The sequence below is a fragment of the Ascaphus truei genome, chromosome 3, assembly GCF_040206685.1.
Source record: "Ascaphus truei isolate aAscTru1 chromosome 3, aAscTru1.hap1, whole genome shotgun sequence".
Classification (NCBI taxonomy): Eukaryota; Metazoa; Chordata; class Amphibia; order Anura; family Ascaphidae; genus Ascaphus; species Ascaphus truei.
Genome location: NC_134485.1, coordinates 373,910,930 through 373,929,865, shown reverse-complemented (window position 1 = coordinate 373,929,865; position 18,936 = coordinate 373,910,930). Strand labels below are relative to the sequence as shown.

At 43.7% G+C, this 18,936-nt stretch overlaps 1 protein-coding gene across 1 annotated transcript in view; it reads right to left on the bottom strand.

Annotated features, from left to right (window-relative positions):
* The window catches only part of ATP8A2 (ATPase phospholipid transporting 8A2), a 691,321-nt gene that overhangs the window by 47,049 nt on the left and 625,336 nt on the right, over positions 1 to 18,936 (bottom strand). The window contains exon 37 of the mRNA XM_075592224.1: positions 1,220 to 1,308. Coding sequence (XP_075448339.1) covers positions 1,220 to 1,308 — 89 coding nt within the window. The remainder of the gene's footprint in view (positions 1 to 1,219; positions 1,309 to 18,936) is intronic.

Here is an 18,936-nt window from a genome sequence, read left to right as displayed (position 1 = left end):
TTACTTTCTTGCCTTCACATATCTATTGATTCCCTGGAAGTAGGTATAATAACAAACAAAGATTCCAGTGCACGAATCATTTTATGCAGTTCGTTTCAGTTACAAAAACATTACATTATTGTCATTGCTTCTGTAAACAGACAGGCTATTCAGAAAGTCCTTTTAATATTTCAAGTATTAGCAAAACTTAAGAATTGCTTACAAATTATATAATACAATTGAACTTATGCTTTACTCAGAGAAAAGAAAAGGGTACTGTTTTTCCAGTATCAGAAGTGAAGTTCAGCATACTGTATGATACAAGTTGAAGGGACAATACCTTCTAGGACCGAAATGAACTAATTGTCACCTGCTTAAGGGGTCTTGCCTTGGTAATTGATTCATGTCTTACCCAAATCTGACAATTCATTTTTATTTATTTTTTAAAGTTAGACTTGGGAGGTGCTTTTACAATCAGACACTCCTCTCCACCTCCAAGGGTAAAGAAAGCACTTGATTGACAAACACCTCCCAAATTAGGCCAGATCCCCATTGGCTGCTGCAGCGCCCGCTATGCCGGACGCTGCTGGGACAAGAGCCGCCCCACAATGGGGCCACGGGGCCCTGCTGCGAGGGGTGGCCGCCGCGCTGCGTCGACAGTTTCTCCTGCTCTCAAGAGAATTGAGATCAGGACTCGCGACGGAGCGCTAGGCCACGCCCCCCCAGCGGTTCAGCCAATGAGGGTGAACCTGCCAGGTAACATCACGGCTGCGCCCCGTCACTCCCCCATCACGCCCCCCCCCCCCCCTCCCCGCAGCTCACTACAGACCGGGGGACTCGGATGCACGCGCCGCCTGCCTCGCAGGCAGCGGGGCCGTGGTCTTAGAGGCACTTTTAAGGGTTTCACATCTATTTGAGAAGTGATATTGTCAGTCATGCAAATATTTGTAGTTACTATTTTTTTCTTACAGTTGTTGGCCTTTCTTATGTTTGCTTCTGAGCAATGTATTTGGTGATAAAACATTACATTTCCCTCCTTTGTGAGGTAGTAGTTCCTTTAACTAATGCAATTAAGAACTTTGTAGGCAGTATGATGGATTTAGAATATACATATTTCCCACACTGCTTTAACTAACAAATGCTCATTTGTATTGTTTGGAATCCGATACAGTCATTAAAAAAAGATGTTTGGGAAAGAGTCATTAGGATGTGATACAATATGTTGACAAATGTAACTTACGCTCTCCAAGCCACGTCTTTAATCAGGCACGCAGCAGGCACCAGCAATAATCCAAGCCAGAAGTACCCGCACTTCAACACCATCTCAGCCTGCAAATGATGAGACGTACATACAGAGTATATCAATTAGTATACACAAGCTCAAGGACAACTAACACAGAATATAACTGGAAAATAATGATTCCTGTATACTGATATAACAATAACAGTATACTAAATGTATTATTTATTTATTTATAAAATGTTTGACCAGGAAGTAATACATTGAGAGTTACCTCTCGTTTTCAAGTATATCCTGGGCACAGAGTTATGATGACAAATAAATGGTTACAAATACATAGTTACATTAAGTGAAAAGGGTTATACAGTACAGTATATACAAGACATTGCAGGCACAGTTGTATTGTATTGTATTGTATTGTATTGTATGTCTTTATTTATATAGCGCCATTAATGTACATACAGTAGCGCTTCACAGTAGTAATACATGTGGTAATCAAATAAATAACAGATAATATAAATAACAGTTCATGGGAATAAGTGCTTAATTGTTAGGTAGGGAGAACATACAGACACAGTAGGTGGGAGTTCTGGTAAGTGCGTCTGCAGGCGGCCAAGCTTTATGTATCATGTGTTCAGAATATCCACAGTGCTATTCATATGCTTCTTTAAGCAAGTATGTCTTAAGGTGGGTCTTAAAGGTGGATAGAGAGGGTGCTATTCGGGTACTGAGGGGAAGGGCATTCCAGAGGTGTGGGGCAGTCAGTGAAAAAGGTTTAAGGCGGGAGAGGGCTTTAGATACAAAGGGGGTAGAAAGAAGACATCCTTAAGAAGAACGCAAGAATCTGGATGGTGCATAACGAGAAATTAGGGCTGAGATGTAAGGAGGGGCAGAAGAGTGCAAAGCTTTATAAGTGAGGAGAAGAATGGAGTGTGAGATGCGGGATTTGATCAGAAGCCAGGAGAGGGATTTCATGAGGGGAGATGCTGAGACAGATCTAGGAAAGAGTAGAGTGATTCTGGCAGCAGCGTTGAGGATAGATTGTAGGGGAGACAGGTGTGAGGCAGGAAGGCCGGACAGCAGGAGGTTACAGTAATCAAGACGGGAGAGAATGAGGGCCTGAGTCAGAGTTTTATCAATCGAGCAACAGAGGAAAGGGCTTATCTTTGTTATATTGCGGAGGAAAAAGCGACAGGTTTTAGATATGTTTTGAATGTGAGGGGCGAATGTGAGAGAGGAGTCGAGTGTGACCCCTAGGCAGCGTGCTTGGGCTACTGGGTGAATGATTGTAGTTCCAACAGTAATGTGGAAGGAGGTAGTAGGGCCAGGTTTGGGAGGAAGTATGAGGAGCTCTGTTTTAGCCATGTTGAGTTTAAGGCGTCGGAGGGCCATCCAGGATGATATAGCAGAGAGATATTCAGAAACTTTGGTTTGTACAGCAGGTGTAAGGTCGGGTGTTGAAAAGTACATTTGTGTGTCGTCAGCATAGAGGTGATATTTAAACCCAAAAGATGTTATTAGGTCACCTAGAGAGTGTGTACAGAGAAAAGAGAAGAGGTCCCAGGACAGAGCCCTGGGGTACCCCCACAGAGAGATCAATAGAGGAGGAGGTGTTAGCAGAAGAGACACTGAAAGTACGATGAGAAAGGTAGGATGATCCAGGATAGAGCTTTGTTCCGAATACCAAGAGTATGGAGAATGTGAAGGAGAAGAGGGTGGTCCACGATGTCAAATGCTGCAGAGAGGTCGAGTAATATGAGCAGAGTGTAATGACCTCTGTCTTTGGCAGCATGGAGGTCGCCAGTTATTTTAGTGAGGGCTTTTTCCATAGAGTGAGCAGTGTGGAAGCCAGATTATAGAGGGTCTAGGTGAGAATAGGTGTTGAGAAAATGGAGCAAGCGAGAGAATACAAGACGTTCAAGGAGTTTAGAGGCAAAAGGCAGGAGGGAGACAGGTCGATAGTTAGAAAGACAGGTAGGGTCAAGCTTGCTGTTTTTGAGTAATGGTATAACTGTTGCATGTTTGAAGGAGGATGGAAAGGTTCCAGAGCAGAGGGAGGAGTTAAAAATGTGTGTGAGCGTAGGTATTATAGTAGGAGCAAGAGGTTTTAGGAGATGGGAGGAAATGGGGTCAAGAGAGCAAGTGGTAGAGGGAGAAGAGGCGATCAACAGCGACACATCCTCCTCTGAGACAGTGGAAAAAGAGTCAAGGAAGGCAGGAGGAGAGTTAGGAAGAGGTGTAGGATGGGAGGAAGAAACAGAGGGGATGTTCTGATGTATGGATTCCACCTTTTCCTTAAAATAGTCAGCAAAGTCCTGAGCGGAGATGGAGGAAGGAGAGGCAGCTGAGGGTGGTTTGAGTAGAATATCAAAGACAGAGAACAGTCGGCGTGGGTTAGACTTGTGCATGTTGATTAGTGAAGAAAAGTAGACTTGTTTAGCTTTCGAAAGGGCAGAGTTAAAACAGGATAGCATAAATTTGTAGTGAAGTAAGTCTGCGAAAGTATGAGATTTCCTCCAGAGGCGTTCAGAGGAACGAGTGGAGGAATGCAGCATGCGCGTATGGGAATTTAGCCAGGGTCTAGGGTTAAAAGGGCGAGGGCGGCAGAGAGAAAGCGAGGCATGTAGATCAAGAGAGGAGGACAAAGCAGAGTTGTAGTTCCTGACCAGGTTGTCAGAGTCTGTAGCAGAGCTGAGAGAGGAGAGGGAGGAGTGTAAAAGATAGTTAAAGATGATATATATTATAGGCATATATAACAAAGAAAAAAAGACGGTGTATAATCAGTGCTAATAAAAACTACTATATAAAGTGTGAACCCTGATCTGGGTAAAGCTAGGCCGCCAGGTAAGTACTGATTGTACAATCAGATACTTGGATAGAACAAGGAAAAAAGAAAAAACGGCGCCTTAAATGTCCAATGGATTAAAGAAATGTCCAAACGATACCATAATAAGTCCCAACATAGTCCTCTGAAGCAAGGGCAGTGAGAGAATTGGTGTGTCTGCTCCAACTAGGGAAATCAAAATAGTCACCACATCAGGTGGACCAATAGGAAGCCGTAATGTTATCAGAGGAATGACAGTGCAGCTTCTTATTGGATGACCACAGGCACTATTTTTTAATCCAGGAAGGGAAGGAACACGGGCAACTAAACCCCTCAGTCTCTTGGGAACCGGGGGTCCCTGGAGCTAAAACATAGTGCCTTTAAAACAAATTTTGCTATTCCGTATTTAATAATATTGCCTCAATTTCCATAATGATTTGTGACAACTGAATCCATCTTCCACAATATAAAATATAATGATTGTTAATAGCAGGGTGTATTTATATATACAGCTAAACCCCGTTATAACGCGGTCCTTGGGGTCCACAACCCAAAGACCGCGGGGTCGCGTTAAAATTTCACCGGCATTACAGATTTAAATCTCCTCTCTTTTGCCGCCTTACCAGTGCTCTCCTCTTCCTGCTGTCCACGTGCTCATATCTCTCTGCTCTCTTGCCGTCGTATGCCATTGTTTTTTTCTGTTCTGTGGCTAACAAAATGCTTTTATTCCCCGAAGAAGACCGTTTGTCGAAACGCGTTGGAATGGGAGTCTGTGGAGGGGGACCCCTGACTTTATCTAGTATAGGAGGCCTCTGCAACTCGTATTTTGGCCACATCAACTATACAAATTTTGGTGATGTATCAGTACTCAATATCATCGTGATACATGCTCTTATCCTAGATTCCTTGACATTATCCTAGGCAACATTGTCTTTATTTGTATCTATGGTTATATCATAGGCATACCTCTATTCATAGTACTGCAGTTTGTGTCACTTCACAGAATAGTGCCTTTAATAGAGCTACCAATTCTTGTGTCCCAATACTTTTTGGCTGTTTATTATATTAGCCATTGGTGATACTTTTGACTAATTTATGCGCCTTTGTCCTCATGGTATATATGTATTGTCAGTTGTGAGTCCCCCTCCTCTTTTATATTTCTCTCCCCCTGTTTTTATTTTTATATAAATAAATATTGAATTAATAATTATATCCATGGTATGCCTGTGTGCTTCATTATAAGGATAATTTTTGTTGTGCTGTATATATATATATATATATATATACAGTTAGGTCCGGAAATAATTGGACACTGATACAAGTTTTGTTATTTTGGCTGTGTACCAAAATAAATTCAAGTTACAGTTAAATAATGACGATGGGCTTAAAGTGCAGTCTATCAGCTTTAATTTGAGGGTATTCACATCCAAATTGGAGGAAGGGTTTAGGAATTACATCTCTTTAATATGTAGCCCCCTCTTTTTCAAGGGACCAAAAGTAATTGGACAATTGACTCAAAAGGTGCTTCATGGACAGGTGTGGGCTATTCCTTCATTATTTCATCATCAATTAAGCAGGTAAAAGGTCTGGACTTGATTCCAGGTGTGGCATTCGCATTTGGAAGCTGTTGCTGTGAACCCAAAACATGCGGTCAAAGGAGCTCTCAATGCAAGTGAAACAGGGCATCCTTAGGCTGCAAAAAAAAAAGAAAACCCATCAGAGAGATAGCAGGAACATTAGGAGTGGCCAAATCAACAGCTTGGTACATTCTGAGAAAAAAAAAAACTCACTGGTGAGCTCTGCAACACAAAAAGGCCTGGACGTCAACGGAAGACAACATTGATTGATGATCGTAGGATCCTTTCCATGGTAAAGAAAAACCCCTTCACAACATCCAGCCAAGTGAAGAACACTCTCCAGGAGGTAGGCATATCATTATCCAAGTCTACCATAAAGAGACGACTTCACGAGAGCAAATACAGAGGGTTCACTACAAGGTGCAAACCATTCATAAGCCTCAAGAACAGAAAGGCCAGATTAGACTTTGCCAAACAATATCTAAAAAAGACAGCCCAGTTCTGGAACAGCATTCTTTGGACAGGTGAAACTAAGATCAACCTGTACCAGAATGATGGGAAGAAAAAAGTATGGAGAAGGCTTGGAACGGCTCATGATCGGAAGCATACCACATAATCTGTAAAACACGGTGGAGCAGTGTGATGGCATGGGCATGCATGGCTTACAATGGTACTGGGTCACTATTATTTATTGATGATGTGACAGAAGACAGAAGCAGCCGGATGAATTCTGAAGTGTATAGGGATATATTGTCTTCTCAGATTCAGCCAAATTCAGCGAAGTTGATTGGACGGTGCTTCACTTTACAGATGGGCAATGACCCAAAACATACTGCGAAAGCAACCCAGGAGTTTTTTAAGGCAAAGAAGTGGAATATTCTGCAATGACCGAGTCAATCAGCTGATCTCAACCTGATCAAGCATGCATTTCACTTGCTGAAGACAAAACTTAAGGCAGAAAGACCCACGAACAAACAACAACTGAAGACAGCTGCAGTAAAGGCCTGGCAAAGCATCACAAAGGAGGAAACCCCACGTTTGGTGATGTCCATGCGTTCCAGACTTCAAGCAGTCATTGCCTGCAAAGGATTCTCAACAAAGTATTACAAATGAACATTTTATTTATGATTGTGTTAATTTGTCCAATTACATTTGAGCCCCTGAAATAAGGAGACTTTGTATGAAAATGGTTGCAATTCCTAAACGTTTCATACGATATATTTGTTCAACCCCTTGAATTAAAGCTGAAAGTCTGCACTTCTATTGCATCTCGGTTGTTTCATTTCAAATCCATTGTGGTGGCGTACAGAGCCAAAATTATGAAAATGGTGTCAGTGTCCAATTATTTACGGACCTAACTGTATATATTCAGACAAATGAAAATGTTCCAAAAAGAAAAATTGAGGCGAACAAGAGTAATTAAGTGTTTACAACTTGCTAAACATTTTTTTAACGTGCTTACATTTAATGCATTTAACGTCAGCCGGAAATGTGCAGTGCGGGGCTTTTCAGATCTCAACTGTGTTTTGAATAGGCTGTTTTTAAACTTCATTAGTGATGTAACTGGAAGGCAGGAATGCTGCAGTCATAACAGACATGCGAGTTTGTTTATGGGTGGCCGTCTGATAATTGAGTCATATTTAGCAGTAGGGTGTCTGTCAGTGTTTCTGTTAGGAGGCCTGGCAGTGGGCAGGTGTTCCCAGATTCATTTATCAGTTGTTGGGTGCTAAATCCTTGTCAGCCATTGTCAAGTGACAAGACAGCAGTAAACACTTTGGGAGTTATTCATTAAACTGCGACAGTGCCAGTCGGGGCACTATCACATGGAAACTTCCATTATAGTTTTATATTCTAGTTAAAATCTAAGACTAAAATAGGACGCACTCCCCAACATGTAGAAAATAAACAGCTTCCTCTCTGGAAAGCAGATTTTTTTTTAATGGTTTTACAAAGACGATGGAGCTATTTATAAATGACCCTCAAAAGCAAAACTAGGGAAAAACCTAAATAAAATAAATATCATGTTGTTTTAGCACTGGTTTTGATTTTAATAAATCACAGTCAGTACATATATTTAGACCACTCTTGCTTCACAAAGCCTCTGTCTCTCTCTCTCATATATATATATATATATATATATATATATATATATATATATATAAATATATATATATATATATATATATATATATATATATATATAGCCTATAGGGAACCATGTTAAAAATGGTTTTTGAGGCAAAAAGTGACACTGTGTGCTCATTTGCATGTCATTTCCCAGAATCCCTTTCTGCAGTGGAAGTGCTGTATGCTGGGTGATAATGGGGAAAGGCGGGGTTGCAGACCTGCCTAAGACATGCAGATGAGCATACAGTTGTATTTGCATATATATATATATATATATATATATATATATATATATATATATATATATATATATATATATATATATTTTTTTTTTATGTGTATATATCTATTTTTAAAACCAAAATATTTTAATACACTTTATTCAATAAAGTGTAGCTTATATTTAAATATATGATATTATATTTTTTTATTTTACATTTTATATATAGGTCTATATATATATATTTATTTTTTTCTTTTATATTTTTTTCTTATATAATGGGCTACAGAATACACAGGGCTGAATACAGAATATTTCAGGCACAGGTACCTGCCTCAAAAGCTTACAATCTACATTTTGGTGAGAAGAAAATATATAAATTACATCTATACTATAATTCTAAGTTGGATTCCATTTGTTTGTTTGTATGTCTGAAGCATCGAAATCTCAGAAACGGCACCACATAGCACAACAAAACTTTCGCTGGACATTCAGCTGCGGATTTGTAGGTCAACACAAATGTGTGTGTGATGTGAGATGTGTGGAGGAGACGTGGCAGTGGGGGGGGGGGGAGGGAGGGGAGATGTGCCAGTGTGGGGGGGGGGGAGATGTGCCAGTGTGTGGGGGGGGGAGATGTGCCAGCTAGCGGGGGGAGAAGTACCAGCGGGGGGGGGGAGATGTGCCAGCTAGCGGAGGGAGAAGTACCAGTGGGGGGGGGGGGGAGATGTGTCAGCTAGCGGGGGGAGATGTAGCAGCGGGGCGGGGGGGGGGGGTGGACATGTGCCGGCAGCAAGGGGAGATGTACCAACCGAGGGGACATGCCACAGCAGCATGGGGAGATGTGCCGCCAGCAGGGGGGCGGGGGACATGTTCTGGCAGCGGGGGGAGACACACACACAGACAGACACACATACACACACACACACACTCAGACAGACACAAATAAACACAAAATTCAAAATATTAAATAAGAGACAAATCTCACCCCGCACTGCATCCAGGAGCGGCTGGGGATGGGGGGGGGGGGGGGTAGTGGGGGGGTGGGGGAGGGGAGCTGGGTAGCTGTGTCAGCAGCAGGGGGGAGAAGGAGCGGGGCGGGGACATGTATTCAATATTATATTCCCCAGGCGAAGCCGAGCACAAAAGCTAATAATTATATAATTATAAATAATTTGCTACATTGGGGCTTTTTTCTTTACTGCACTAGAGTTGCTACTATTACATATTTAAATATATAATACTTGCGATTTGTTTTTTTGAGCTAACATAGTGTATTTGTAATTGTTTTTGGAGGCTTGTGGCCCCTCTTCTTCGTTTGAGCTCACCCATCCAATACCCAATTAATCAGCAGGTCCAAGCACACACAGATAATAACAGTAGTCCGTGAGAGGTTTCCTCCCCCAGGAGAAAGCTGGAGATGTACGTTCTAAGCTTATGGCTGCAGCAGGGGTTATTTTTTTCTTGCACTTTATTTTTTATACTTTTTCCCTGCCCAAATATTTAGACTATTTCTGTGTTAATTACACTGTAGCTCACGCATCGCAAATATAATGCTTCTAAATGTTAATCCCTTGGGCACGGCATACACGGCACGCATCCCATGCCATAGACTATATAATTATTTTGTTTAATCTTTTCCCTATGCAGTGGAGGAAATACAATGGACACAGGATAAAATTGGTAGTTTAGGAACCTGCTGAAAGGGTTTATCTTGACGTGGTTGCAGGCTTAACATGTTTTGGCTAAAACATTGAACTAAATGACAACGCAAAGGGTAAACTAAGCCAGATGGTCACTCCTGAGATGGAGAGTAGGCCAGGATAGACAAGCGAGTGCAGGCATACCCCACATTAACGTACGCAATGGGTCCAGAGCATGTATGTAAAGCAAAAATGTACTTAAAGTGAAGCACTGCCTTTTTTCCAGTTATTGATGCATGTACTGTACTTCAATCGTCATATACGTGCATAACTGATGTAAATAACACATGTGTAACAGGCTGTATAGTCTCCCCGCTTGCGCACAGCTTCGGTACAGGTAGGGAGCCGGTATTGCTGTTCAGGAAGTGCTGACTGTCGCATGCGTGAGCTGCCGTTTGCCTATTGGGCGATATGTCCTTACTCGCAAGTGTACTTAAAGTGAGTGTCCTTAAACCGGTTGTATGTCTGTACATGTTGTTGGGGGCTTTCTATCCTAGTCTACTCTCCATCTCAGGAATGACCCTTTGCCTTAGATTATGCTTTGCTTTGTATATTATCACCCCCTAGTGCCCCCACACGTCTATTCTTTGAAGCTGAGCGGGTATCTCCCTTCCCCTATGATTGAACTAAATGACTCATACTTATGAGAAAAAATTAACAAAATAATTTGTCATATTGGATGTGCATGGGGCTTCTCTGTTTACTAATCTAATTTTTGGTGCATGCAGCATACTAGAAGGAAGATAAAGCAATTTGCTGAGAGTCACAAGGACATGTCACCAGCGTCTAGGCAGTGACATTACCACCATACTACTCTTCTCCCTTTATTTATTTGTATGTATGTATGTATGTAGATAGATAAATAGATAGATAGTTTTTCTTATAAAACTAGTGTATTCTGTAAGTGTAAAACATTTCTGTTTTGTTATTTCTATTCATACCAGCATTAAGTATGGGGCTGATGGAGTAGCTCAGTGAGTAAAGACACTGACTGTAAACAACTTCACAGAGCTTGAAGCAGGGGAACCTAAATCCCCAATCCCGCTAAGGCTGCACATCTCTGTAAAACCCATTCAAACTGAAAATAGGACAAAGCAGCATTGTCCTCATGTGCTAAAAAGGAAGGGGCACCACCCGTTTGCCTACACCTTTTGGTTCTCCCTCAGCTGCCTTATTGGACAGATCCCACTGACATCTAACGTTCGCACAAAGATCCACATGCTCACTCCTGACTGACCCGTTTTTCGATATCTTAATCTTAACCGCACATACCTGGTTTCCCATAACACATTCTCATTCTGCAACACCATAACACCCTTTTTAGATGCGTTAACTAATTTGCTAATGCACATAGCCCCAAAAAAGGCCAGACAATAGCCAAACCTAAAGAGCCTTGCCTCGTACCTTGAAAAAAAAACACTACCTGTGTCGCCCCCACTATCTTTTTCTGCATGACTGCTGAAATTGGGGCCCATTTATCTCTGGTTCTAGCTACTCTCTTCCACCCTGTGAATCACGTACTTCTTTATAAAATCCCACTCTCCTTCCAATTTTTAGAAAAAGAAGACCCGTCAAAAACTTTGCAACCGGCAAAGGTGAACCCCCAACTCCCACTTTCTTAAAATCAACTTCAGTAACCTATCCTTAATGGTTTCCACCTTCACAGCGTCTACTCCCCTTTCTTCCAACTCTTCCCCTAACCAGGCCTGCCATGTACCACGCACACAGGTCTACTGACGCCCGCACCAACTGCATTACTCCTGTACTGCCTCCTGCCAGAGATCCACAAAGAACTCTCCCCCTCAGCATGTACCATAACAGATGAAAGCACGCTGGGTTCAAGGGAAGTAAATGGAAATCCTTTGTCATCAATCCCCTAGCCCCTCTTCTCTTACCAGCTTCCTGACCCTATAAAACGATGCATACTGGATGCTACACAACTCCTTATCAATCCCATAATTCACTGACAACCCATCCGGTTGTGGCCCTGTTTCCCCCTGAACACAGAAAGCTACCGGTGCTGCCCGTTTACCTGTTGGCTCCCAGGAGCCTAAGCCTCCGCCACGGAGAGCATGGGGTGATTTACTTACAATCCAGTGCAGCGTCTCCACCTGCGAGGGATCCCAACGTAGTGCGAGGAGCCCCTCACAGGACCCAACAACATAAATCACACCCACACAGTATAAAATATAAAGGCCCTTTACTGTAGCATAGATAACTTTTAACACTCTATACTCTATAATGACTAAAAGTACAACTGCCCACGCACCATGCAAGGCGCACCCCTCCACCGTGTACCCCACACCGTGTCCACTATGCAACCCTTCCCACCCTGGTCCTGTGGTCAGCGCTGCCACTATGTGTATGTACTCTGTTGGTGCACTTAATAACGATACCTGCCGGGCGCTCCAGACAACTTCACAAAGGATCCGCCGATTCACAATTTCCTCAGCGACGTCCTGGACTCCACTGGAGCGATTGTCCACTAGGGGTGGTCCCACCCTGATGACGGTCTCTCTCTCTCTAGGCTTGGTCCCAGACCTCTCTCAGGGTATTCAGCATCCGCTGTGTCCTTTACTCTCTAAACAGCACTAATGGGCAGTTTCCCTATCCTGGGGCCTGTCCCTAAAGCAGCAACAAGCTCAAGCAATGTCTCAGGGCCTATCTGGGGGGGGGGGGGGGGGTTCTGGTCTAGTGCAGAGACTACTTGCCTCTCTGCACCTGCACCTCCTGACCCTATCCTCTCCTAGCACCTACTGACACTCGTGTTCCCTTGTCAGCTTCCTACTTCTCTTCTGAGGAGAACCCTCGAGCCCTATTGTCTATCTGACTGCATGTGATTGCCTCCGAGGCTCATGGGATATGTAGTCACAGCTCAAAGCCTCTATCTGATTGGCTCTGCTTCGCGCGCTTTGTACTGTGCATGCGCGAGTTGTCTGAGGGCCGCCGCAACTCCCGCACTACTGCGCATGCGCGAACCTCGCGCAAGATGGCGGCGCCTTGTGGCAGATATCGCCGGGAGCCCCCGGCGACGCGCCCGCCCCCGCAGCTTCCTAACATGCATCTGGGGTCCCTGCTCTCAGCAGAGGTAAGGGAGAAGAAATGGAGGACCTGGCTACATGGTTATGACAGGTGATGAATGGGATGAAACTGAGTGTGTCTCCACTTGGGGCAATCTGAGCAATGAAGGATGAGAAAACAGGCCCACCATCCTGACCCCCCCCCCACTTCCTTCTCTAACTTTGCCCTTGCTATCCCCTCGTGCATCTCCAGTGATTTCAGGTTCCACCACCAAAGGGGGACCTCCACTTCCCCGATGGGGATCCAGAGACTGCTGTTGAAGCCTCTCTCTAGTATCTTTGCCGCCTCCCTGTTCGGGTAGCGGCACAGCCACAGAGACCTCTCAATGATGTTCACTTGTGTCCTCACTCTTTGCCACAACATCTCCACCTGATCTCTTCTAAATCCACCATTGCACTTTTTAAAGCACTTTGCCGGGCTGTGGCCTCCCACAGCCGCTGCACTTGTGCCTAAAGCAACAATCCTCACACCACTTAATGTCCCTCATTAAATTGTCAACATGAGCTTCCAACCCTTGCTTGAAAGGGGGTAGACTTATGTGACATAATTCGCAACATCCCCAGGTCCATATTCTTCACATTCAATCTCATGTGTTTGCAGACTGCCTAAAATTTTTATAATACTTCCACCAACCCAATTCACCATAAAATTACAGACCTCCTAAATCAAATCCGCATATTTGAAAATTGCTGAGCAATGCTGTAGCTTCTTTTCCCCAATTAAACTCGCCAATATTGAGAGGGCCTGCAACCAGTCACTAAATGACTTGGACGCCTGCCTCCTCTCCTTTTCCACCTCCTTCTCATTCTTTTTTTCCAAAGATCCCTGACTTTACCAGCTCTTTATAGTCTAACACTAAATTCAGCAAATCCATGTAATCTCCTTTCCATACCTGCTCCATAATAGCCTCCATAAAATGTAGGCCCAGCCGGCTAGCCAAACATAGGTAATCATCCCTATAACTACTATCTGCGAACTACTATCTGCAACCCCTCCCTCCTTCTTGTTACCCTCCGCTGCTGTCGTTGCGCCACAATGACAAACGCCCCATGCCACCACCACTGCAGCACCTCCCACACCCTCTTCAGACCGCTTGGCCCCAACCCCAGTGCTACTTCCCCCTCCCAGTGACCCCACCACTGTGGAGGCCACCTTCCCGATGGGCAATGCCCCTTATCCTAACCACTGGCCGAAAATGCTCCCTAAATCACCTTGTCCTTCCCCCCCCCCCCCACACACACAGCCACATTCTGCCCCCCCCCCCCCCATGCCCAAGCCACCCTGTGCTTCCTCACCCCGCCGACCCCACTGCGGGAAAACTCCCCAAGGCCCTAAACATCTCGCCCCCTGCCTCTGGTCCAGACCACCTGCCCCATGGGCAATGCCTCTGATGCTAGCCCCTGACATGGAATGGCTACTGAATTGCCTTGTCCTTCTCCCCACCCAAGCCACATTCTGCCCACCCCCCCAATGAGAAATGACATCCTGCTCTTATTCTACTACCTTACACAATTTTGTGTCATCAGTAAAGATAGAGACTTTACTCTCTATGTCAACATCAAGGCCATTAATAAACAAGTTATTGTTAGTATCCTTTAGGTACTCCATTCACGACCTTAGCCCAACCTGAAAAAGTTCCATTTACGACAACACTCTGTTGTCTGTCCTTCAACTAGTTTTCAATCCAGGTGCAAATATTTTTACCAAGTCTAATTTGCTTTATTCTGTACACTAACCTCGTGTGGAACCGCATCAAAAGCCTTTGCAAAATCTAAGTAGACCACATCGACTGCATTACCCTGGTCTATGGTCTAAATAAGGCGGGTCATTTCATCTGTCCTCTCCACAAAATGAATACTTTGCAGTGTATGAAACTAATTATTTCTATGTATTTTTTTATTAGAAAGCAGAACTTGCTTTAACAACATACAGATGCTTGTCACTTCTTTCACACTGAATGTGAATATATGGTGCTGCCTGGCTCTCCTTACCTATTATCCATAGAAATTACCACGTTTCTCCAATTGTATATGAATAACGACAGATTAAGTAAAGGGAGCAGTGGACATCTAAAATAATTGGGGAACTCAAGAGTATTTCTGGAGTTCTGTTCTATGTTGTCATGCTCAATATATATATATATATATATATGTGGGAGGGGGGTAAAGGGTAGGGGAACGAGTGCTCATGCTACAGTTTATTAATAAGGATAAGGTGCTAGGAGCGTATTGTATGAGAGACAAAAACTTGTAGAAACAAGAGAGCAAAAGGGCCCCTATGTTCAGCACTCAATATCGTGATTTCTGTATGATTTAAAATATAACCTTTAATAGGTATTAATATAAATTTGGACAAAAAGCACAACAGTTAAAAGACACACAAAAAAGCTGTTAATTCTAAGGCTGCGTCCATAGAGCCTCAGCCCACACTCCTCCGCTCTGACGCTGAGGCTCGCCTGCCCGGTCAGGAGCGATCCCATGGACTGGCAGATGAGCCAGCGTGCGCTGTCCTGAGGCGGGGGGAGGCGGGGCAGTGATGTCCCTGGGCCAATAGACCGCGACGCACCGACATCAACGCGCCGTGACATTGACGCTCCTTTGCTGTGATTGGAGGTTTTCCGCCGACAGTGCGCTGAGAAACAGGCTCTGCTGTCGGCTGACAATCCCAACGCCTCAGCACGCCTGCGGACACACGCGTGAGCCCCCTCTAAAGACATCCTCATTGAGGATGCAGGGGCTCAGCGCGTATCGTCCGCACGGCTTCCCCTGCTATGGACGTAGCCTTAGGGAGATATGATCCTTGTGACAATTTTAGCATAGAATGCTCTCACCGGGAGAAAGCTAAATATCTCCCCAGGGGGAAACTCTTTCTCCCTTAACAACTGATCAACCTATTTATTTTTGAAATCACTGCTTATATGCAATAGCCTCATGACATTTGCCTTTGACCAATTTTGAAAAAGCCTGTCTAGAAAGGACCAGAGGAAAATCCGGGTTCTTCAGGACGGGGGTCATTTGCAAGTTTTTATTTGTTAAAGTGCAAACTGTTTGGGTTCTCTGACTTGTATCGGCAGCCAAAGAAGTCTATCTATACTGGTCGGGAGTGTCTGTGAGGCCTCAAGGTCCACCCATCTCCTAATGGAGGGGCTCACACACCAGGCAATCCCCTGGCTCGCTTCGGTCGCTCTATAATAAGAGAGGAGGCATGGAAGTCCAAAGCCACCTGCTCTGGAGGGATGGGTAAGAATACGGATGGGTTTCTGGGAATATAGATGGTTAAGAATTCTGGGTTTCTGATTATTCCACACAACTTTTGTTATTAGGGACGGTAACTTGTGAATATCAGAATTTATAATTGGGATAGGTAAAGTTGGGAATAAATAGAGCAGTCTTGGTAGCAAATTCATCTTAACTGATAGAATTATCCCAGGACATACTTGAAAACGAGAGGTAACTCTCAATGTATTACTTCCTGGTAAAATATTTTATAAATAAATAAATAAATAAATAATTCTCCCCATCCAAGAGATATTGAAACCAGACCACATCTGCAGGTCTTGCAGTTTTTCAAGAATTTGGGTGTCATTTGTCCTATATACTGAATCATAATCTTTGTTCAGATATACGCCTAAATATTTGATAGCTGTTTGTTGCCACTTAAAGTCGAAATGTAATTCAATTCGTTTTATTGTTTCTTTCCTTAAGTTTATGTTTAGTGCCTCCAATTTCCCATTATTTATTAAAAACTCTGACAGTTTGTTAAAGGCAGCTAGGTCACTAAACAAATTGGGGAGGGAGGATAGGGGGATGGAGAGTGTAAAAATGACATCGTCGGCAAAGAGGGTCGCCAACTTGTACCATTGTTCTCAAGGGGGTAAATGGGGCATCCCTGCCGTGTTCCACTCTTAATTTGTATTTGGCTTGATGGGAAACCCTGGCTTATCACTTTGGCTGAAGGGCTGGAGTATAGTGATATTATTGCCTTAAGGAAAACTCAGTCAAAGCCGAAGGCTTCCAGTGTTTCTTTCATGTGGACACAATCTATACGATCAAATGCCTTTTCTGCATCCAGGCTAAGAATCATCGCAGGTATCTTGTCTTTATGCCCCATTGCTGTTAAATCAATAATCCTCCTAATATTACCAGCTGCCCGTCTCCCCTGAATGAAGCCAACCTGGTCTGGATGGAGTAGAGAAGGGAGGACTCTTATCAGTGTATTTGATGGGATTTCGGAAAATATTTTAACATCTGAGTTTATCAGAGAGATTGGGCTCCCACAATTTGTCGGGTCCTTTCCCTCCTTGTGGATTAAGCAGATATTTGCCTGTAACATAGAGGAAAGGAAGGAGGATTTGGCCAAGATTGTGTTGAATAGGGTTAGCAGAGGGGAGACAGCAGTCTAGAAACCTTTGAGGTTAAGAATACATTTAACTCTGCTATTAGCTCTTTTAAGGTCTCCAATGTTGATTCTGATCATGTTTTTTATGGCCCTTCGAAAGGGCATCTATTTTGGTCTGCAGGGAGCTTATTTCTTTTAATCTTTTGCGTTTTCTGCCTGCTGACAGAGATATTAATTTCCCTCTCAATGTAGCTTTGTGAGGCTACCATAAGACAGCTATAGAAGACATGCTTCCTAGATTAATTTGAAAAAAGAATTCCAGATCTTGTTCCTTTTCCTTAAACACTGCAGGTATCTTTATCATAGATTCGTTTAGTTTCCAATTTGCTTTAGGGACCTGACCTCTAGGTTAGTGATAGTTGTTTCCACTGGGACATGATGCGACCACGTTATGCTTGAAATACTTGAGTGTGAGACTCGAAGGATCAGTCTTGCACTCGAGAAAACATAATCTAGCCTAGAGTAGGACTGGTGTGGAAAAAAGATAGTTCACGCCAGGTATCCACTAAATTGAGGGATTTCAGGCCTCTTTTGACAACTGTGAGATCTAAGGTTTTAATCCTAGGGGTTGCAGAATTGAGCTTGTTGGATCTGTCCATCTCAGGATCTAGCATAAGGTTAAAATCATCTCCCAAAATAATATATCCTTCAGCTACACTTCCTAAGGTGGTAAAGAAAGTATTTAGAAATGTAGAGCAATTCTCGTTCGGGGCATAAACGTTGGCCAGGGTAATCTCTAATAATATATCTCCCATCTCTATCCATCTTCATAATCTTGTGTTTGAAAGGGCTGCAATTATGGATAAGTATTGCCACCCCTCTTTTCTTCACTCGAGCCAAAGAGGTAAAAAATTCTCTGCATGACTTATCAAAGTATCCAGGGGTGTTGACATTTTTGAAGTGTGGTTTCTTGGATAAGGACAACATCTCTCCCCCCTGCCCACCTTTAAAAAAAAAAAAAATCTGTCAATGCTATCCGGCGTTTATTTGGGGAGTTAAAACCTTTGACATTTTGGGATATGACTTTAAGTGACATTACAAAATTGGTATGGGATAGCTACATAGCAGAATGACCAGTGGGAATGGGTCCCAGACCTAAGGGGGTGGGGGTGTCTTTGTGTCCTGCATGGAGGCAATGGGGCAACGGGTAGGAGTTCAAGGGTGGGGGGGGACTGTGGGAAAAAAACAAAAAAGTTATTGATACGCCACACAGAACCAGCACGCCAAACACGACTCCCATCTCGGGTTTGCTAACATTGTACATCTGGATTTTCAACAACGCACCATCCAACTGGGTCTTATCCTACTGATCTGATACTATGTGATGAATAACCACACATTTCAACATAAAATTTTAACCACTAACATCTATTCATAACTATTACAGAACAAAATAAGGCCACCAAAGGCTGGCCTTCCACCGATCAAATCTGCATGGGGAAAAGTTCACCTCAGCCCATACATTATAAATATTCCACTGTTGGGTCAAGGCCCAATAGACTCTGTATCCAGATTGGAGGAGGCTCACCTGAGGGATTTACAGATTAGTAGGGACCCAACCTGTCGCCCATGGGTTTGGATTAAGCATACCTATCTCCCGGCCATCCACCTGCACCGCTAGATTGATCCAGCAGTTCTGATCCTAGGTACGGGGCAAAACAGACCAGCTCTCCTCCCGGCTGGACATCGGAGATGCCCATGTCTGACGCTGCACCCTCCATCCCCCCAGAGGGCCTCACCAAGACAGCTTGCCTTGGGTGGACTCACGGGGCGCAAAAAGGGAAAATAGT